Here is a 13,931-nt window from a genome sequence, read left to right on the forward strand (position 1 = left end):
ACGATAAACATGTTGGGGTAAATCGAGAAGCTATCCATTCTTAGAATAAGACAACCATAAGTATTCTTTATGGGCGTTGTATAATATTTTATCATGTGTATACATTGTTTATAATTTGTGTTAATTGCATTTTTAATGGGGTTGCTGTATTTTTGAAACATATGACATCCATATTTTTATGGGCATCTTTTTCTCAGCCACCTCGTTGGGCATTTTGCCTGTTGTGGCGTTGTATTTGCAAGATATAGACCCAAATTAAAATCTCCAAGCGAATTTTTGACGAACGAAAAATTAATGGCCAGTTGACTCCGGGGAAGGATATGCGCAAATCGGAGAAAATAGTGATTGAGCTTAACTTAATGCGAAACAAAAAAATTTGCAAAGTTGAAATGGAACTTTTACCAAAATGGTTGAGAATTGACGAATTTTTTGCATTAATTACAAAAGAACTTGTCAAATTTATATCAAAGTCACAAGCTTTTAAGTCAAATAAGCGAGGTTCCCCCCCCCCAAGACACTGGGGGGGGGAAGAAACTTCAAAAATTTGGATAATTTTCAAAAAGGTTTTTTTTGAAAAGCTAAAAAATTTGTAAGAGTCTTTATAAAACAAATTTTAAAAAAGGTACCGACACTCAGTCTTTCAATTTAAAGAATTTCGAGCAAGAATTTGAATAAAAATTTTATACAACCGTTGTTGCACAACTGCTAGTTTGACATAGGCATCAAGCATTTAATTAAAACTTACCACCACCCCTTCCTGTGGAAGGCCACATCCTTCAACGAAGGATTTTTTCAGCAGGCGCAAAGTAGAGGTCAGTTGTAGTTTCTCAAACCACAACTGACAAGTCCGATTCGCAAAATATTTTGGGCTTGTTATGGATAAAATATGAAGTCTTTTGACCAGATATATGCTACCCGCCCATTGAATTGAATTCCATAGCCTGTTCTATATTTAACAATCTCATTACGCCCCGTAAAGTAAATCGCCTGAAACAAACCAGAACAATGAATACATAGTTTGCTTCCGTATAATGATTTATTGGAGATCAAAATGAACTTAATACATGTACATATGAGCACCAAAGCCAATATTGCTCAAACTCCTCAGCTTTTGAGCTTTCATCATTTTAATTAGAGACAATGCAAGTTGTTTCTTGGTTAGAGCAGAAATAACAGGATAAGTCTTCAGAGATACTACCTTGGCTACCTTCGCTTTGGCTAATCCCACTTTCCCGGCCTTGATCGCTTTCTTCACGGCGATGGTCTTCACGATTGGAGCAAGCTTTGCTTTTCCTATAATAGCTTTAGCTGCTGCAGCTTTCACTACTTTACCGACTGGAACTGCTTTCATTGCGGCTGCTACTTTGGCTTTTGCAGCTACGACCTTGACAGCTTTAGCCTTAGTCTTGACAACGGCGGCTTTCAAAGGAGCTTTGAAAGTGATGACCTTAGCTTTAACCGGCAGGAATTTCGATATGGAAACTATGTCGGGAGTAACTATCTTGACAGGCTCCGCCACCTCTGGCTGAACGGTCTTCACCTCATGGACTTCGAGAGGAACTGGTGCTGGGTCTATTGGTTTTGGAATCTCGGGACCGAAAGTATGCTCCGATGGCTCTACAACGACAGTGATAGTTTCTGGAGCCTCGGTGTAGTCTTCATCAGGCGATTCTGTTGGCTCTACTTCCACTTCAGAGATCAGGTCTTCAACGATTTCTTCAACAGTTTCTGGTTCAATCTCGTCCTCCACTTCGAAGTATTCTCGGGCAGCAGAGCAGTTTGCGCTGTACCAGTAATCGCAAGCCAAAATGGGTTGATTGAAGATGGTACCAATAGGACACAAAAAGCTTTCTCGTCTATGAGGATAGCATACATGGAATACCTGTCAAGAGATAAACCAAGATTTTACACAACGCAAAAGATGCAGATATAAAAATATTTAAATGCCAAGAGTCTCTGCCCCCTGCGGCGGACATCCCCACATCTTTAGTCTCGCAAAGTACCATGAAGTGACGTGTGAAAGCATCAGCTTACCGACGAACTTTACAAAATTGGGAAGACCCCCCCCCCCCCAATCAAGCATCCCAGAAAACTTAGTCATGGGGTCCCCAGGCTGTAGCCCTGTTGGACCACGAATTTACTGTATTCATTTCACTAACAAATACATTCCAGGGCCCCAATTTACTGAATTTTAGTGGAGTCAAGACTGGATTTCAGGATTTGCAACAGTGAAAGCCAATGTCAAAAATATTAATCCAAGAACTCCTAAATGAGTCTACTTCCCCCCCCCCCCCCCATAGGGGCACCAAAAACCTGGACATTCCTGCGAGAGCCACGAAAATTGTATTCATTCTAACAAGGAATAAAATACATGGCCGCGTAATCAGTTTCTTTTTAAATGCCCCCAAACTGGATACATCTTTGGCTTCCACTATTGCAGATTTTAATGTTAAAGCAGCAAGAAAACTAGATCCGTCAAAGGCCCTTGGAAATAAACATCCCTTGAAGGTAAATGGGCAATGCTGCCACGCCCGAGTACCTACCCTGGGTACTGCGAGCACTGGCGATATGTATATCACCAAATTTTACACTGACTACCCCCCCCCCCCCATGAAAAAGCTTGTCTGGGGTCGCCAACTAACCCAGCCTAGGGGCCCTGCTGCAGCACGAGTGTCACGCCTCCGTACATACATAATTTGGTCCCCGATGGGTAGAATGGTTCTAGATACACAATTATAGTTAAAAAAAATGAAAACTTCACCCAAAATAGAGACTTGGTTATTAGTGATATTTAACCAAAAACATTAGCGACGCGACTTCAACAAGCTGATGTGTTAAAAATTCAGTGTCTGCTCAAGCAAACAACCCAGAAAAATTACTGAAGGAGATAGTTGTGTACTTCGAAACTGGCTATAAAAGTTACGCATCCTTGCCGAATTAGTTTTATACTTTGTGATTAGCTGGGGGGGGGGGGGAAGGACACTTTGGACAACACGAAAACATTTTAATTATTACCTAGAAATATTTACCTGGCAGTTAGCTTCTACATCAGCGTAGAATCCAGGAATACGCTTCTTGTCAGCGCACGTGAAAGAAGTCAGTGGTATTTCGGTATATGCTGGGTAGTCAACGCCGGCAGTACCCCTTACGGAACCAACAAAGCCAGGATGCTCCTCTTCCTCCACGATCTCTATCAGCTCTTCATTTCCATCTTCGCAGGGCAATTCTGGGTTTGGTTCATAAGAATCGGTTTGCTCAACCATCACATCGGGCAGAGGTTTACGGAGCCTCGCAACGTACACTTGTCTTCTCTTCTGGAAAGCGTTATCGTCCGTCTGTTCGCTCGGATCCGAAACAGATTCTTCAGTTTCCGAATCTTCCTCGGTCTTGGCATTCAAAGCGTTGATTATTTGGGTGACGGTTTCATAGTTCACATCGACGGTAGCATCGGGATCGTGGTCCGCCAAAGCCGTAGTAGCTATAAGAAAAATATTGAGCGGGTTATTTCTATCAGAAATTACGTGTAGTATACTTGCAATTCACAAGTCTAATCGGCTTCGTGATTGGATGCTTACAGCGCCCAAGATCATAAATGATCAATCCATGGCCTGCCGAGTCATCCAATGTGGCCAGAAACCAGATTTCATAGAAATGAACTCTGCGGCACATTTTCAGATCACTTAATTGACCCGTGGTGCAGATCCCCGTTATTCATGCGGCTTGCAGCACATTTTCAAACCAAGAGCAGAAACACCCGAATAGATTAATAAATGACGAATATACTTACCACAGCATACCAAGCAAACAAGTATCCAAAACTCCATCTGAAATAAAAGGTAGATATTGGCTTTATATACACACGTTTATTAATATAGTTTTGATACACTTCCGAAATTTAGTGAGCAAGGTTTGAATGACAATTAAAATTAGTTTCAAGAACTATGGTGGGAGAAAAATTGTGTTCAGTAATGAACTTATAGGACCAGATTTAATCTTTAAACGCCACAATTTAAATAGCAGCTAAAAATAGCAGCTTTAAATAGCATAACTAAATAGCAGCTTACGTTACGCTTCCACATTTGGAAACAAGATCAACTTCACTTACACGGATTAAATTCATTTAGCGTAATACGCAATCAATCCATGTATTAAACGAATAACTCACCTTAAACCGCCAATTAAATCAAGAGCCAATTCAACTCGCACAAGGAACTGTACTGTTCACGGCTTCGTTTGCAGCTTAAATACTGTTTTGGAATTCCCTTATTGGAGAATTTCTAGTTTATAAACTAATTTGCATGATACATCGTGGCACGTGTTTATTAGGCGATATCCAAGGATATTCGCAAGTTCATGTGATTATCTGGTAATGTTTGAATAGAAAGGAAAAGAACGACAACTACGTATAATTATTTATAACTTAATATTTTTAACTGCATAAATAATTATAACCTCTTGCTTAATAACACAAGCTGCTCAACTATTCCCTGCCGCAACAATACTCGTCAATGAGTTTTATTGATTTCTCTTAAACATGAAGTAATATCATTTCTTTGACACCGTGTTAGTTAATAACAACTAGCTTGGTGATAATAATTTTCTAATGATTGGACACACATATTATTTTGAAATTTAATAAATTGAGAACGAAAACTGATTAACAAAATATACACGGTTAAAAATACTAATATCTAATTTTTCCCTGCTCGCACTTAACCCACGCCTCTTAACGACGGCGCAATCACAACCTGTCACCTGAGTGGTTAGCGTAGCATCCTCTGAATATTCATGTTTAGGTTCGAATCCCGGCAGGTTTATATTGGGTTTTTTTTGTCTAGTCTTTTGGAATTGATCCTGTATGGAAAAACTTTTTCAGAATTAAAATATTATATATTTTTTCTCTTACTTTTTTTTACATATCGTTAAAAAAAGTAGGGTTAACTGGCAGTCTCAAATTTGGACATTAACCAATTTGTACCCACTGCACCCATTTGAGTACAGCGAGGATTTGGCTTTGTATAATATTTCAGCCATGTCACTAGATGTATATTTCAGCATCAAGACACCTACTCAGAGACTGGCATCGAAAAAAATTCTCGAGAAGCCATTTCTGGTGTTAGAAATTTAACTCTTGATGTTAGTGCATTTTATTATTTCGTGGGTGCTTTTGTTTTTCCACCTTATATTATTTTCGTACAAGTGATCCTTTTCTGATTGATTATTTATATTACAGTGTTTGATGTGAATAACTATCACAATTCAACTTCGTTTCATTCAACTTTTGTTTTCTTCAAATATGTCGCTATATTTTGCTGTCCTCAATTGAGAACACTTGTCGTCCAGTGTCATACTTCCCTGTTGATATATTTAAAAAAATCTCCTGGAATATTCTTAATTAGTGCAATTTCAACAAAATATCCCAATATCGAAATGGAATTCATAGTGCATCAAGGTGTGGACATAACATAAACGGGTTAAAATGTCTTTTGCACCTGTTTTAGTGACCGCTAGTCTAGTACCAAACTCGAGAACGTTTTCGCATGAATGTGGTATCGTTTGATCTACTTCAACAAGATCTATCCGTAAACCTATCAACTCAGACGTTCTTAACCTTTCATAGCCGCGGCCTCGAAAATCAAAAGCATGATCAACTTCGCAACGCATGAGACTGGTTTCCGAAATTAGTGAAACCAGGTGGATTTATGACAAGAGTGTAAGTGGATTTGTACAATCAATATCGGAAGCCTCTGCGACCCATAAGGTTAAGAACCCCCTGCATTAACCCCTCGAATGTTTCAATTGCTCTTGCTTCTTTCTATGAAATGGTTTTTAGTGCCGGGAAAAAATTTCCAAAACTGGAAGCTACAGTAGAACAGGGAGAAAAGCGATGTCTTGATATATACACGAAGCAAAAAAATCCAACGATGTTAGCTAAAACTATACCAAATTCAACACCAGACAGCTGTTTCGGAGCTGCTACTATAGCAGTGGGAAAAAGTAAAACGAAATGAATAGACCTGTTACAGCGCAGATGACTCATTTAAATGGAATAATTGGAAGCATTTAAATGAGTCACCTGCACTATAACAGTCTATTCATTTCATTTTATTTTTTTCCACTAACTAAGGGGCTATAGTCAGCACCTCCTGGAGATAGAAGGCCTCCGTACGATGCCCGTGAAGTCAGCAAGTAGTCCATTTTCCCTCAGAATATTCAGAGAAAAAGTTCCCTTCTCGTGCCAGTATCATCGTTGTGCGGAAAAGAAATGAGCGGGCTCGGAATTGGCGATTTCTATGCCCCATATCCAATCACCATGCGGTATTTGTTAGCCAACCAGGAAGGTTCTACGCCAAAATAAGAAAAAACGAAATAGGATGCTGTGTTTCAAAATATGACAAACTTGCTAGGTAGTATTTATGACGTTACAGATGAACTTGACAACCCGTGCGGAGGCCTTCTATCTCTAGGACGTGCTGCCTGAGTTGAGTTCCAACAAAATTACGAAATTGATTACAAAGTTCTTTAACAGATGACGCTACAGTTTGAAAAACAAAAATATGTGGTGTTTTTAAAATCCCGGCTGAGACGTTTGCCCGAGATCCTGCAAATTATGTTCTGAGATTACACCATGTCATATTTTAGGTTTTTTTTCCCAGACTGCAGTGCGATCTGTTCCGAAAATTCATAACTAATTTTGAAACTGCCCGACTACAAATTTAGTGTTTCCCAATAGCACAATGTAGCAAACGGTACATTTCTATTGTTTCTTGTTCTTATGTTATTCATTTTTCAAATAGCCATGCCAATTTTGGGACACCCTGTATATATGCTATTACTAGAGCCTAAAAGTTTAGGCATTAAAAATGGTAAAAAAAATAAGCTGACAAAAGGCACTAAAAATGCTCAAAATAGGCACTGAAAAGGGCATTTATAATTTATAACTAACTTAATTATAATATAGGTATTTATATAAATATAATTTATAACATTTATAATTAATGAAAAAAAGGAAAAATAGCCAAAAGCCAAAAAATATTAATGGTCCGAAAACTGGCTAAAAAAGGTTGCACTTACTCCGTCTACTGTTTCTATTATAGTTTAATTTTGATAATAATGTTAATTATTAAGTTATTATAAATTGATCTCATGCCAAAAATAAAGTGTTTGCGGTGCCTCCAGGATTAGATTGACTCCAGGGCCACCGTTACCAGGCGCGGAGTCCATAGAGAGAATGGTCGTGGGGCTCCTTCAAGTTACAAATAATTCTCGTTTATTAGGAATGCCCATTATCATTTTTATGGTTGAAAAAAAGCTATCTTGTTTTATTTTTGTAAAAAAGATAATCTTATTCTTTTTGATTTATACAGTATTACTAAATACAGGGCTGCAACTAGATGCTTGGTCAGCAGGGGCAAGCACGCATTTTGGCGCGCCCTTGTAATGTTGAAGGAGAGGTTAAAGGATTGTAATTTGTGCCCTCTCTCTGGTCCAGGGTACCAGACCAAAGCCTCCTAGATGTACAAGCCGTAATGTATCACTCCGCCGAGGTTGTGACGTCACAATCCGGGTGCTTAGTGTGGCTTTTTTGGATGTTTCTAACGAACCACGTGCGTTTATCGTCATATTTTATTCAAATTCTTCAAGTTTTTAATATTTATTTTACCATTCACAAAAATTAAAACCCATCTTTGCATCCACTGATTGTTTCAAATTTAGTTTCTTTCTTCGAACAATAACCGATTGGAACAACCTCCCGTCAAACATTATTGATTGTACAACAGTTTCTGATTTCCTTTGTAACATCAATCGTCTCTGTCAAACTTCACCGCATTCCCTTGTATAGGCCTCGGCCAAGCAATATCGCATAAATAAATAAATAAACTATTACCGGTTGTTGCTACTTTTGATTTGTTGTAGCACATTTTCAATAAGAAAAATCGAGAAATTTCGTTTAAATAATTGTAAAAGGAACCGAGAACTTCGATAATCATCTGACGACGGACTTCTGAAACAAAAGGGTACGTGTAGCTATTTGTACACAGTTCAGTCAATACGTCTGAAATATTTATTTTTTCTGACTTTATTTTGCGTAATTAATTTGAAAGTAGATATGTTCGCTGCTGTTTCGTGTCGAAATTTCATTTCCTTCTGTATTGAAAGCAGTTTTTTTATCCACTTGTTTAATCGTTGTGTGGAGTACATTTTTCAGATCTAATAAACATTTTTTTAATATTCAGTAAATCAAATTTCTCAGGTCTATAATTAATTAAAAATACAAATATTAATGTACTGAGGGACGGGAAATTTAATGCAGGGATAGAGGCTACTTTTTAAATAAATAATAAAATATTTTGAAAATTTAATTTGCATTTTAAACCATTAAATTTAAATGTGTGTCATCTCCCTGTGTTAGCATTCACGCACGCGCGCGCGCAATCTCCAGAATATTTTATAATTCAATAATTTCGTTGCCTATATGCTGTATGCTAGCTGTTACCCGCGGCTTCGCTCGCGTGGATTTGGTAATCTGAAAATTACTTGGCGATGATTTTTCCATATATCATTTGAACGCCTCATGACGCCCCTCCCCTTCGGGGTTGAAATTTTAGAAATCCCTTCGACCAAATTTCATATTTATAGCTTCAGTGGTTTCGGCGCGGCAATGATTGCCCCATATAATCTTTGTACCGCCTTATAACACCCTTAGAGGTTGAAATTTAAGAAGTCCCTCCTTAATGAGTCTTTAGAGATCATAAAATGAAACTACTGACAGAATTTTATATTTGCAGCTCCAGCAATTTCGGCTCTGTGGGATTTCTCTATGTAACCTATGAACCCTCTCCCCATGAGTCGAATCTCAGAAAAATCCTTTCTTAGTTAGTCTTTACGTCATGAAATAGAACCGCTGAACAAATTTCATAATTATATTGATTTATAGTGATTTATCTCTGTTAACTTTGAATCTCCTTCTGACCCCCTTAGGGGTCGAATTCAAAAAAACACCCTTCTTAGGTAGTCACCGCCATAAAGTGAAACTACTGACAAAATTTCATATTTATAGCTTCAGCGGTTTTGGCTTGGCAATGATGAATCAGTCAGTCAGGACACATGTTACTTAGTGTATATATATATAGATTATAAATACTACACCTGTAACATTTTGCATTTTCATGTGGGTGTCTCGGTGCTGCTGTGTTTTTAGCTGTAGGCCAAACTGCAAGGGGAAGCGAAAGACCGAATGGAACCCTCACTGTACTGAGGAAAGAAATCAAATTTTAGCGCCCCTGATGTGATAATCCTTGCTGGATAACCATTGTTTGACAACAAAATTACCAATTAAAAGAAAATCACCACAGGAAAGAAATAATGAAATCAATAGCAAACAAGAAAAGCAGTTCAAAGAGTGTCACTGTTTCGCACGATAATCACACATCTTGTACCTGAGTCTTCTTACGAGTGGTTCCTAGGAAAAGACCCAAAGTGTACTTCATGGTAAAATAAGTGAATTTTTGTTTTTGCTACATGAATAGTTGGAACTGAATTTCATAAAAGCTGCTCGCTATTCCCCACAAATGTTATTACGGACATCAATATTTTATTTTAACAATCCAGCTGCATATCGCCTTGTGAGGAATTCAAATAAAAACTGATACTACCTCATGCATCTAACTTCAAGTATTGCTGCAAAATGTAGGTATCCCAGAGTATGGTACTGAACTCAAACCAGAGACATCTAGCAGGAAAACGTGAACTTTTTGAAATCGAGAAGTTAGTTGGTTCGATAATGCCCAAAATTTATGTTCAGACAGTAACATTTTATAAGGAAGTTTCAGTTAAAGGTCTGACTATCAATTTGACATCAATACAAGATGATGGACAATATTCAAATGTCTTTGTGATTGTGGTAAGTCTCTGTCATGATTGTATCAAAATAATATCTAACGCATTCCTGAATAATTACACAAAAACTAAAAATGATAACTTTAACGCCAAGTCTTCAATTAAAAGAAACTTGTTGCTATAAAACAATCTTAATTGCATTGGATAGGTTTTTTTTTTAAATTTGAAGTATTTTTGAAAAAGTACGAAGGTGTGTGTTCATTTTGATTAGATTTTTGTTTTGCATTTTTCAGGAGATATAAGTCTTTTTAATTTTGAATCTTTTTAGTATTAGAATCTTCTTAGTATTTAAAAAAAAATGATCCCATTAAATATTTTCAACTAAAATACCATTTATGTGTTCATAATTCACCATTTAAAATTGTAAACTAAAATTTATTTTATGGAAATTTTATAAATGAGTGCAATATAAGAGTAAGACTTTTTTCATAATGTGTAATATTGCAAGAGAGTATATGTATATTAGTAATTATATCCGATCATGTGAATTGAAATGTGTTCTTGAAGTTCCCCTCATGCATTAATAAACATTTACAAAAATTTTATGATAATGTTTAGAGCAGCAACCAATTTCCCTTTGAATTAGATTGATAATATGAATGTAGTTCGGGGAATAAAAAATATTTTAATAGCATTACTGTTTTTGTATTTTCCTGTGCATTGTTTTGTGTATCCTTATATTTTAAATACAAATTCTAATAAGTTATATTATATAAATAAATAAAAAATCGCTGAACAGTGAAACACATTTTGCCTGATTTTTCAAAAATATTTGCTTGGGAGCCAAAAATATCTAGAAATACTTGTTGGCAGAGAATTTGAAACCTCTTTTTCATATTTAATTCATTAATTTAGTATTCAGTGTTTTCATATACCATACTAGGTAATAATTGTAATAAAAAAAAGCAACCCTTCCAGCTACTAATCCCCCACCACGATAAGTAGGAATGTGATGTTTTTAGAAAATGAGGCTAATTCCCGCTTCAGGGGTCAGGTGTCATTTTCACCATCAGACCCTGTCATCGAGACTCTGAGGTGACCAGCCTGTTTGTCTCTGGGGGGGGGGGTGAGAGGGTGTGAGCCATACTCCGATTCCTCGTTTGCGAAGCTTACCTGTTTTGCCTAAGCAGACCGCAGAGAATCTGACGACGCCGGTGTGGGAATTCCGTGGATCACGGACTTTGAATTTCACCAGAACAGAGTGAGCCTCGCAGTACATATTTCTTGTGTGCATTCAATGTTTACGGGTTGGGTTTTGAGTAGGAGGCGAAAGGACAAGGTGTGCCAAGCCTTGAACCGAGCACCGACCCTACTCCATTACGGAAGATATACCCCTCCTCCTTCACAATACCAGAGGCTCTACCTCTGCTACACCACTCCGAAGAAATGGCGAACTCGTTCGAGTTTCAAGGGTAGGCTCATGGCCCCCACAAGGGGTGGGCTGACAAGGCTCCAACCCTGGGGACCGGTGTGATTTTAATCATTTTTTTGTTTTTTCACGCTATAAATTCATCATAAAGGGGCCCCGTGAAAGTCTGGTCGTGGGGCCCGTAAAAGATCTCAGCTCAGGGGCCCTGCTTCAGGATGTGGGGGGCCACGGGGGCTGGTAGCCGTGAAGCAATCGAAGGAGCTAGAGTCCCCCCCCCCCCCCCCCATGTTAAGTCGTCTTAATAGTATCCAGAGCCCCGTTTACATTGTGGAATAAAATATCCCGGGAAGTTACCCGTAACAGGGATTTCCGCTACAACCCGTTTACATGGCGTTTAGTTTATGCCCATGGAGGAAAGAATAACAGGAGGTGGCGTGACCAGCGCGTCCGTTGAGGAAGCATGGGGAATCAGGGTTGCCAGATGAAGCCAGTGATCGCTCTATTAAAGGGACCAAGTAAGCCCGAACAAACCGTGGCTTCCCATGCTTTCCTATGAGAAACACACATCCCCGTTTTTAAAAACATTTAAAAATTTTCTTTTCACTTCAGGAACTCAATTTTTTTTCTCACAAATTCTGTGTATATATTTATACAATTGAACGAGAGCTTTGACAATTTTAATTGTTATTTGTTTTCGGATATTAATTTCAACAACATGGAACCTTTTGCAAAAATAACCAAAAAATTTACCCATATCTTGTGCCACAAAAAAATTTCTTCTCGGCATTTTAATTTAAAAAAAAATTATGCCAAAGCATGTAACACCTCAGTGCTGAGAGAGAGACAATGTTCAAACACACTTGAACAAACGGTGTTTGAAATCTTTTTTTTTGTGAAAAACATTATGTGTATGCAAAACATTAGCATATGTAATGCCTTTCAGCTATTTATATTAAAATATTGTAGAAATATTTCCAGTCCAGGTAGAACAAAAACTCGAGCACAGACACAATTTTAGATTTCAAATTCAATTCGAAACTGTTTGTCAAATTTTCGTACACATATCACTTTAAAAGCAAAGTAATAGGTACAAGATAAAGAGGAAAAAGAACAGCCCCAGTGATTATTTTCCTAAATACTATATGCCATAGAGATGACTTATCGCGGCTCATGGTCTTTTTTTGGGGAGGACCTCTGCCTATAATGCAGAAGGCAGCGAATTTTGTGGCCCTGAAAATTTGTGGGCTATTCCATTTGCCGATGCAGAACAGACAAAACAGACCCTGTTCCAAGCCACGGGTTTGATGACCAGAAAGAGCAGACATCTTCAGCTGCGAATTGAGTAGGGGCTGGCATCTTCAGCTGCGAATGAAGCCGAAGCAGATATCTGCAGCTTTGAATGGAGCGAAGGCAGACATCCCCCCCCCGGCCCTGGGGGTGGGGGTAGTGCCAGATGATTATTATTTATGCCTTTGGTTATTATTTTACATTTGGTTGCAAGTTTTAAAAAAAGCCCGAAATTTTTAATTTATAATTTTATATAACAAATATTAATTAAGAAGCCTAAAAATATTAAGAATCAGGAACATTGGAATTTCCAAATTAGGAATAAATGTCGTGTAGATTTTCTGGTGATTTCGAGTGCATAAGTAAGATAAAGTGCATTTAGTGTTATTGTGTTTGAAAGATAGATGGCGCTACAAATTCTTTGTTCTACATCTACGCTTCTAGAGTTTCCTTTGTTTTTAAATTTTCATAGAAAAACGATGTATCACTTCTATAATAGAACATTGTGATTCATAGGCGGGATTGACTTGAAAATCTGTTGGGACATGATGATGATGGCTGGGGGGGGGGGGGAGAGGGCGTGATGCTAATTCATACAATGCATATACATTAGATCTGTGGGCTCCACGGCATTCACGCTGGGATCCATCCCCTCCCCCGTGTCTCCGTCCATGATGTAATTGCAGTACTCCATCCAATTTTGCAGATCAGAGCTGCAACCACGGTTCCCACATGAGGGTGGGAGCGACGGAATGGCCGTGCCTAGATCAGCGCCGTCTTAATGCATGGGCCCACCCGGCACGGCCCAGGGCCTCCTGATAATGAGATCTGGTTAAGATTTTCGAGATTAAGCATCTGAATTGGTAGGCACGCATTTCTAGTCAGATGGGGGGGGGGGAGTTCAGAAAAATCTATTTCCCCGGTGCCCAATGATGCTTTTAAGACGACCCTGGTTTAGATAGACTAGTGGTATCTAGGAGGCTTTGGTTGGGCTGGGTGAAAATAGCGTAGAGGGAGGTTTTGTCTCGAGCTGCTGTTACATAGAGGGGCCCAGTGGGAAACTATGGCCTTAATAATGGATGTGTGAGAGTCCATGGTGCCAAGAAGGAAACATTGAGGGAGCCTAAGACCTAAGAGGTACGGGAGTGTATAATAGAGACTAGAGACGAAAACTATTGTATTGTTTTGTTCTACATTGCACATACTTCGAGAAGCGAGGTGAAGGGGAGAAGAAGGTCGCTCATCGAGGTGCGCGACTTGAATAAACCTGTTTCTTTTCACCTCGACCTGCTGATTGCTCCGTGTTTCTCCCCTTTTTTTTTTCTTTCCCTCTGCTGTGGAGGGATCATCATCATCATCATCACACCCTTACCCA

At 38.5% G+C, this 13,931-nt stretch overlaps 1 protein-coding gene across 1 annotated transcript; it reads right to left on the reverse strand.

Moving 5' to 3' along the window:
* Positions 1–1,016: 1,016 nt before the first annotated feature.
* Positions 1,017–4,204, reverse strand: LOC149072902 (uncharacterized). Its single transcript, XM_089246288.1, has 4 exons — positions 4,166–4,204; positions 3,788–3,824; positions 3,030–3,478; positions 1,017–1,882 (listed from the first exon to the last, which is right to left on the reverse strand). Exons 2-4 carry the CDS (start codon positions 3,822–3,824, stop codon positions 1,058–1,060), a joined length of 1,311 nt encoding a protein of 436 aa, XP_089102414.1. The 5' UTR covers positions 4,166–4,204; the 3' UTR covers positions 1,017–1,057.
* Positions 4,205–13,931: the final 9,727 nt, after the last annotated feature.

Source organism: Pholcus phalangioides, unplaced genomic scaffold (assembly GCF_987345545.1).
Source record: "Pholcus phalangioides strain wild (caught in Gottingen) unplaced genomic scaffold, Ppha-v1.0 ptg000017l_1, whole genome shotgun sequence".
NCBI lineage: Eukaryota > Metazoa > Arthropoda > Arachnida > Araneae > Pholcidae > Pholcus > Pholcus phalangioides.

Bases quoted from the DNA above. Each gene is read 5' to 3' on its own strand.
- LOC149072902 (XM_089246288.1), bottom strand. From the start codon at position 3,824: ATGGAGTTTTGGATACTTGTTTGCTTGGTATGCTGTG. The intron at 3,479-3,787 runs GTAAGTATATTC...TTTTTCTTATAG, and splicing joins TGTTTGCTTGGTATGCTGTG to CTACTACGGCTTTGGCGGAC. The intron at 1,883-3,029 runs GTAAATATTTCT...ATCTCTTGACAG, and splicing joins ATGTAGAAGCTAACTGCCAG to GTATTCCATGTATGCTATCC.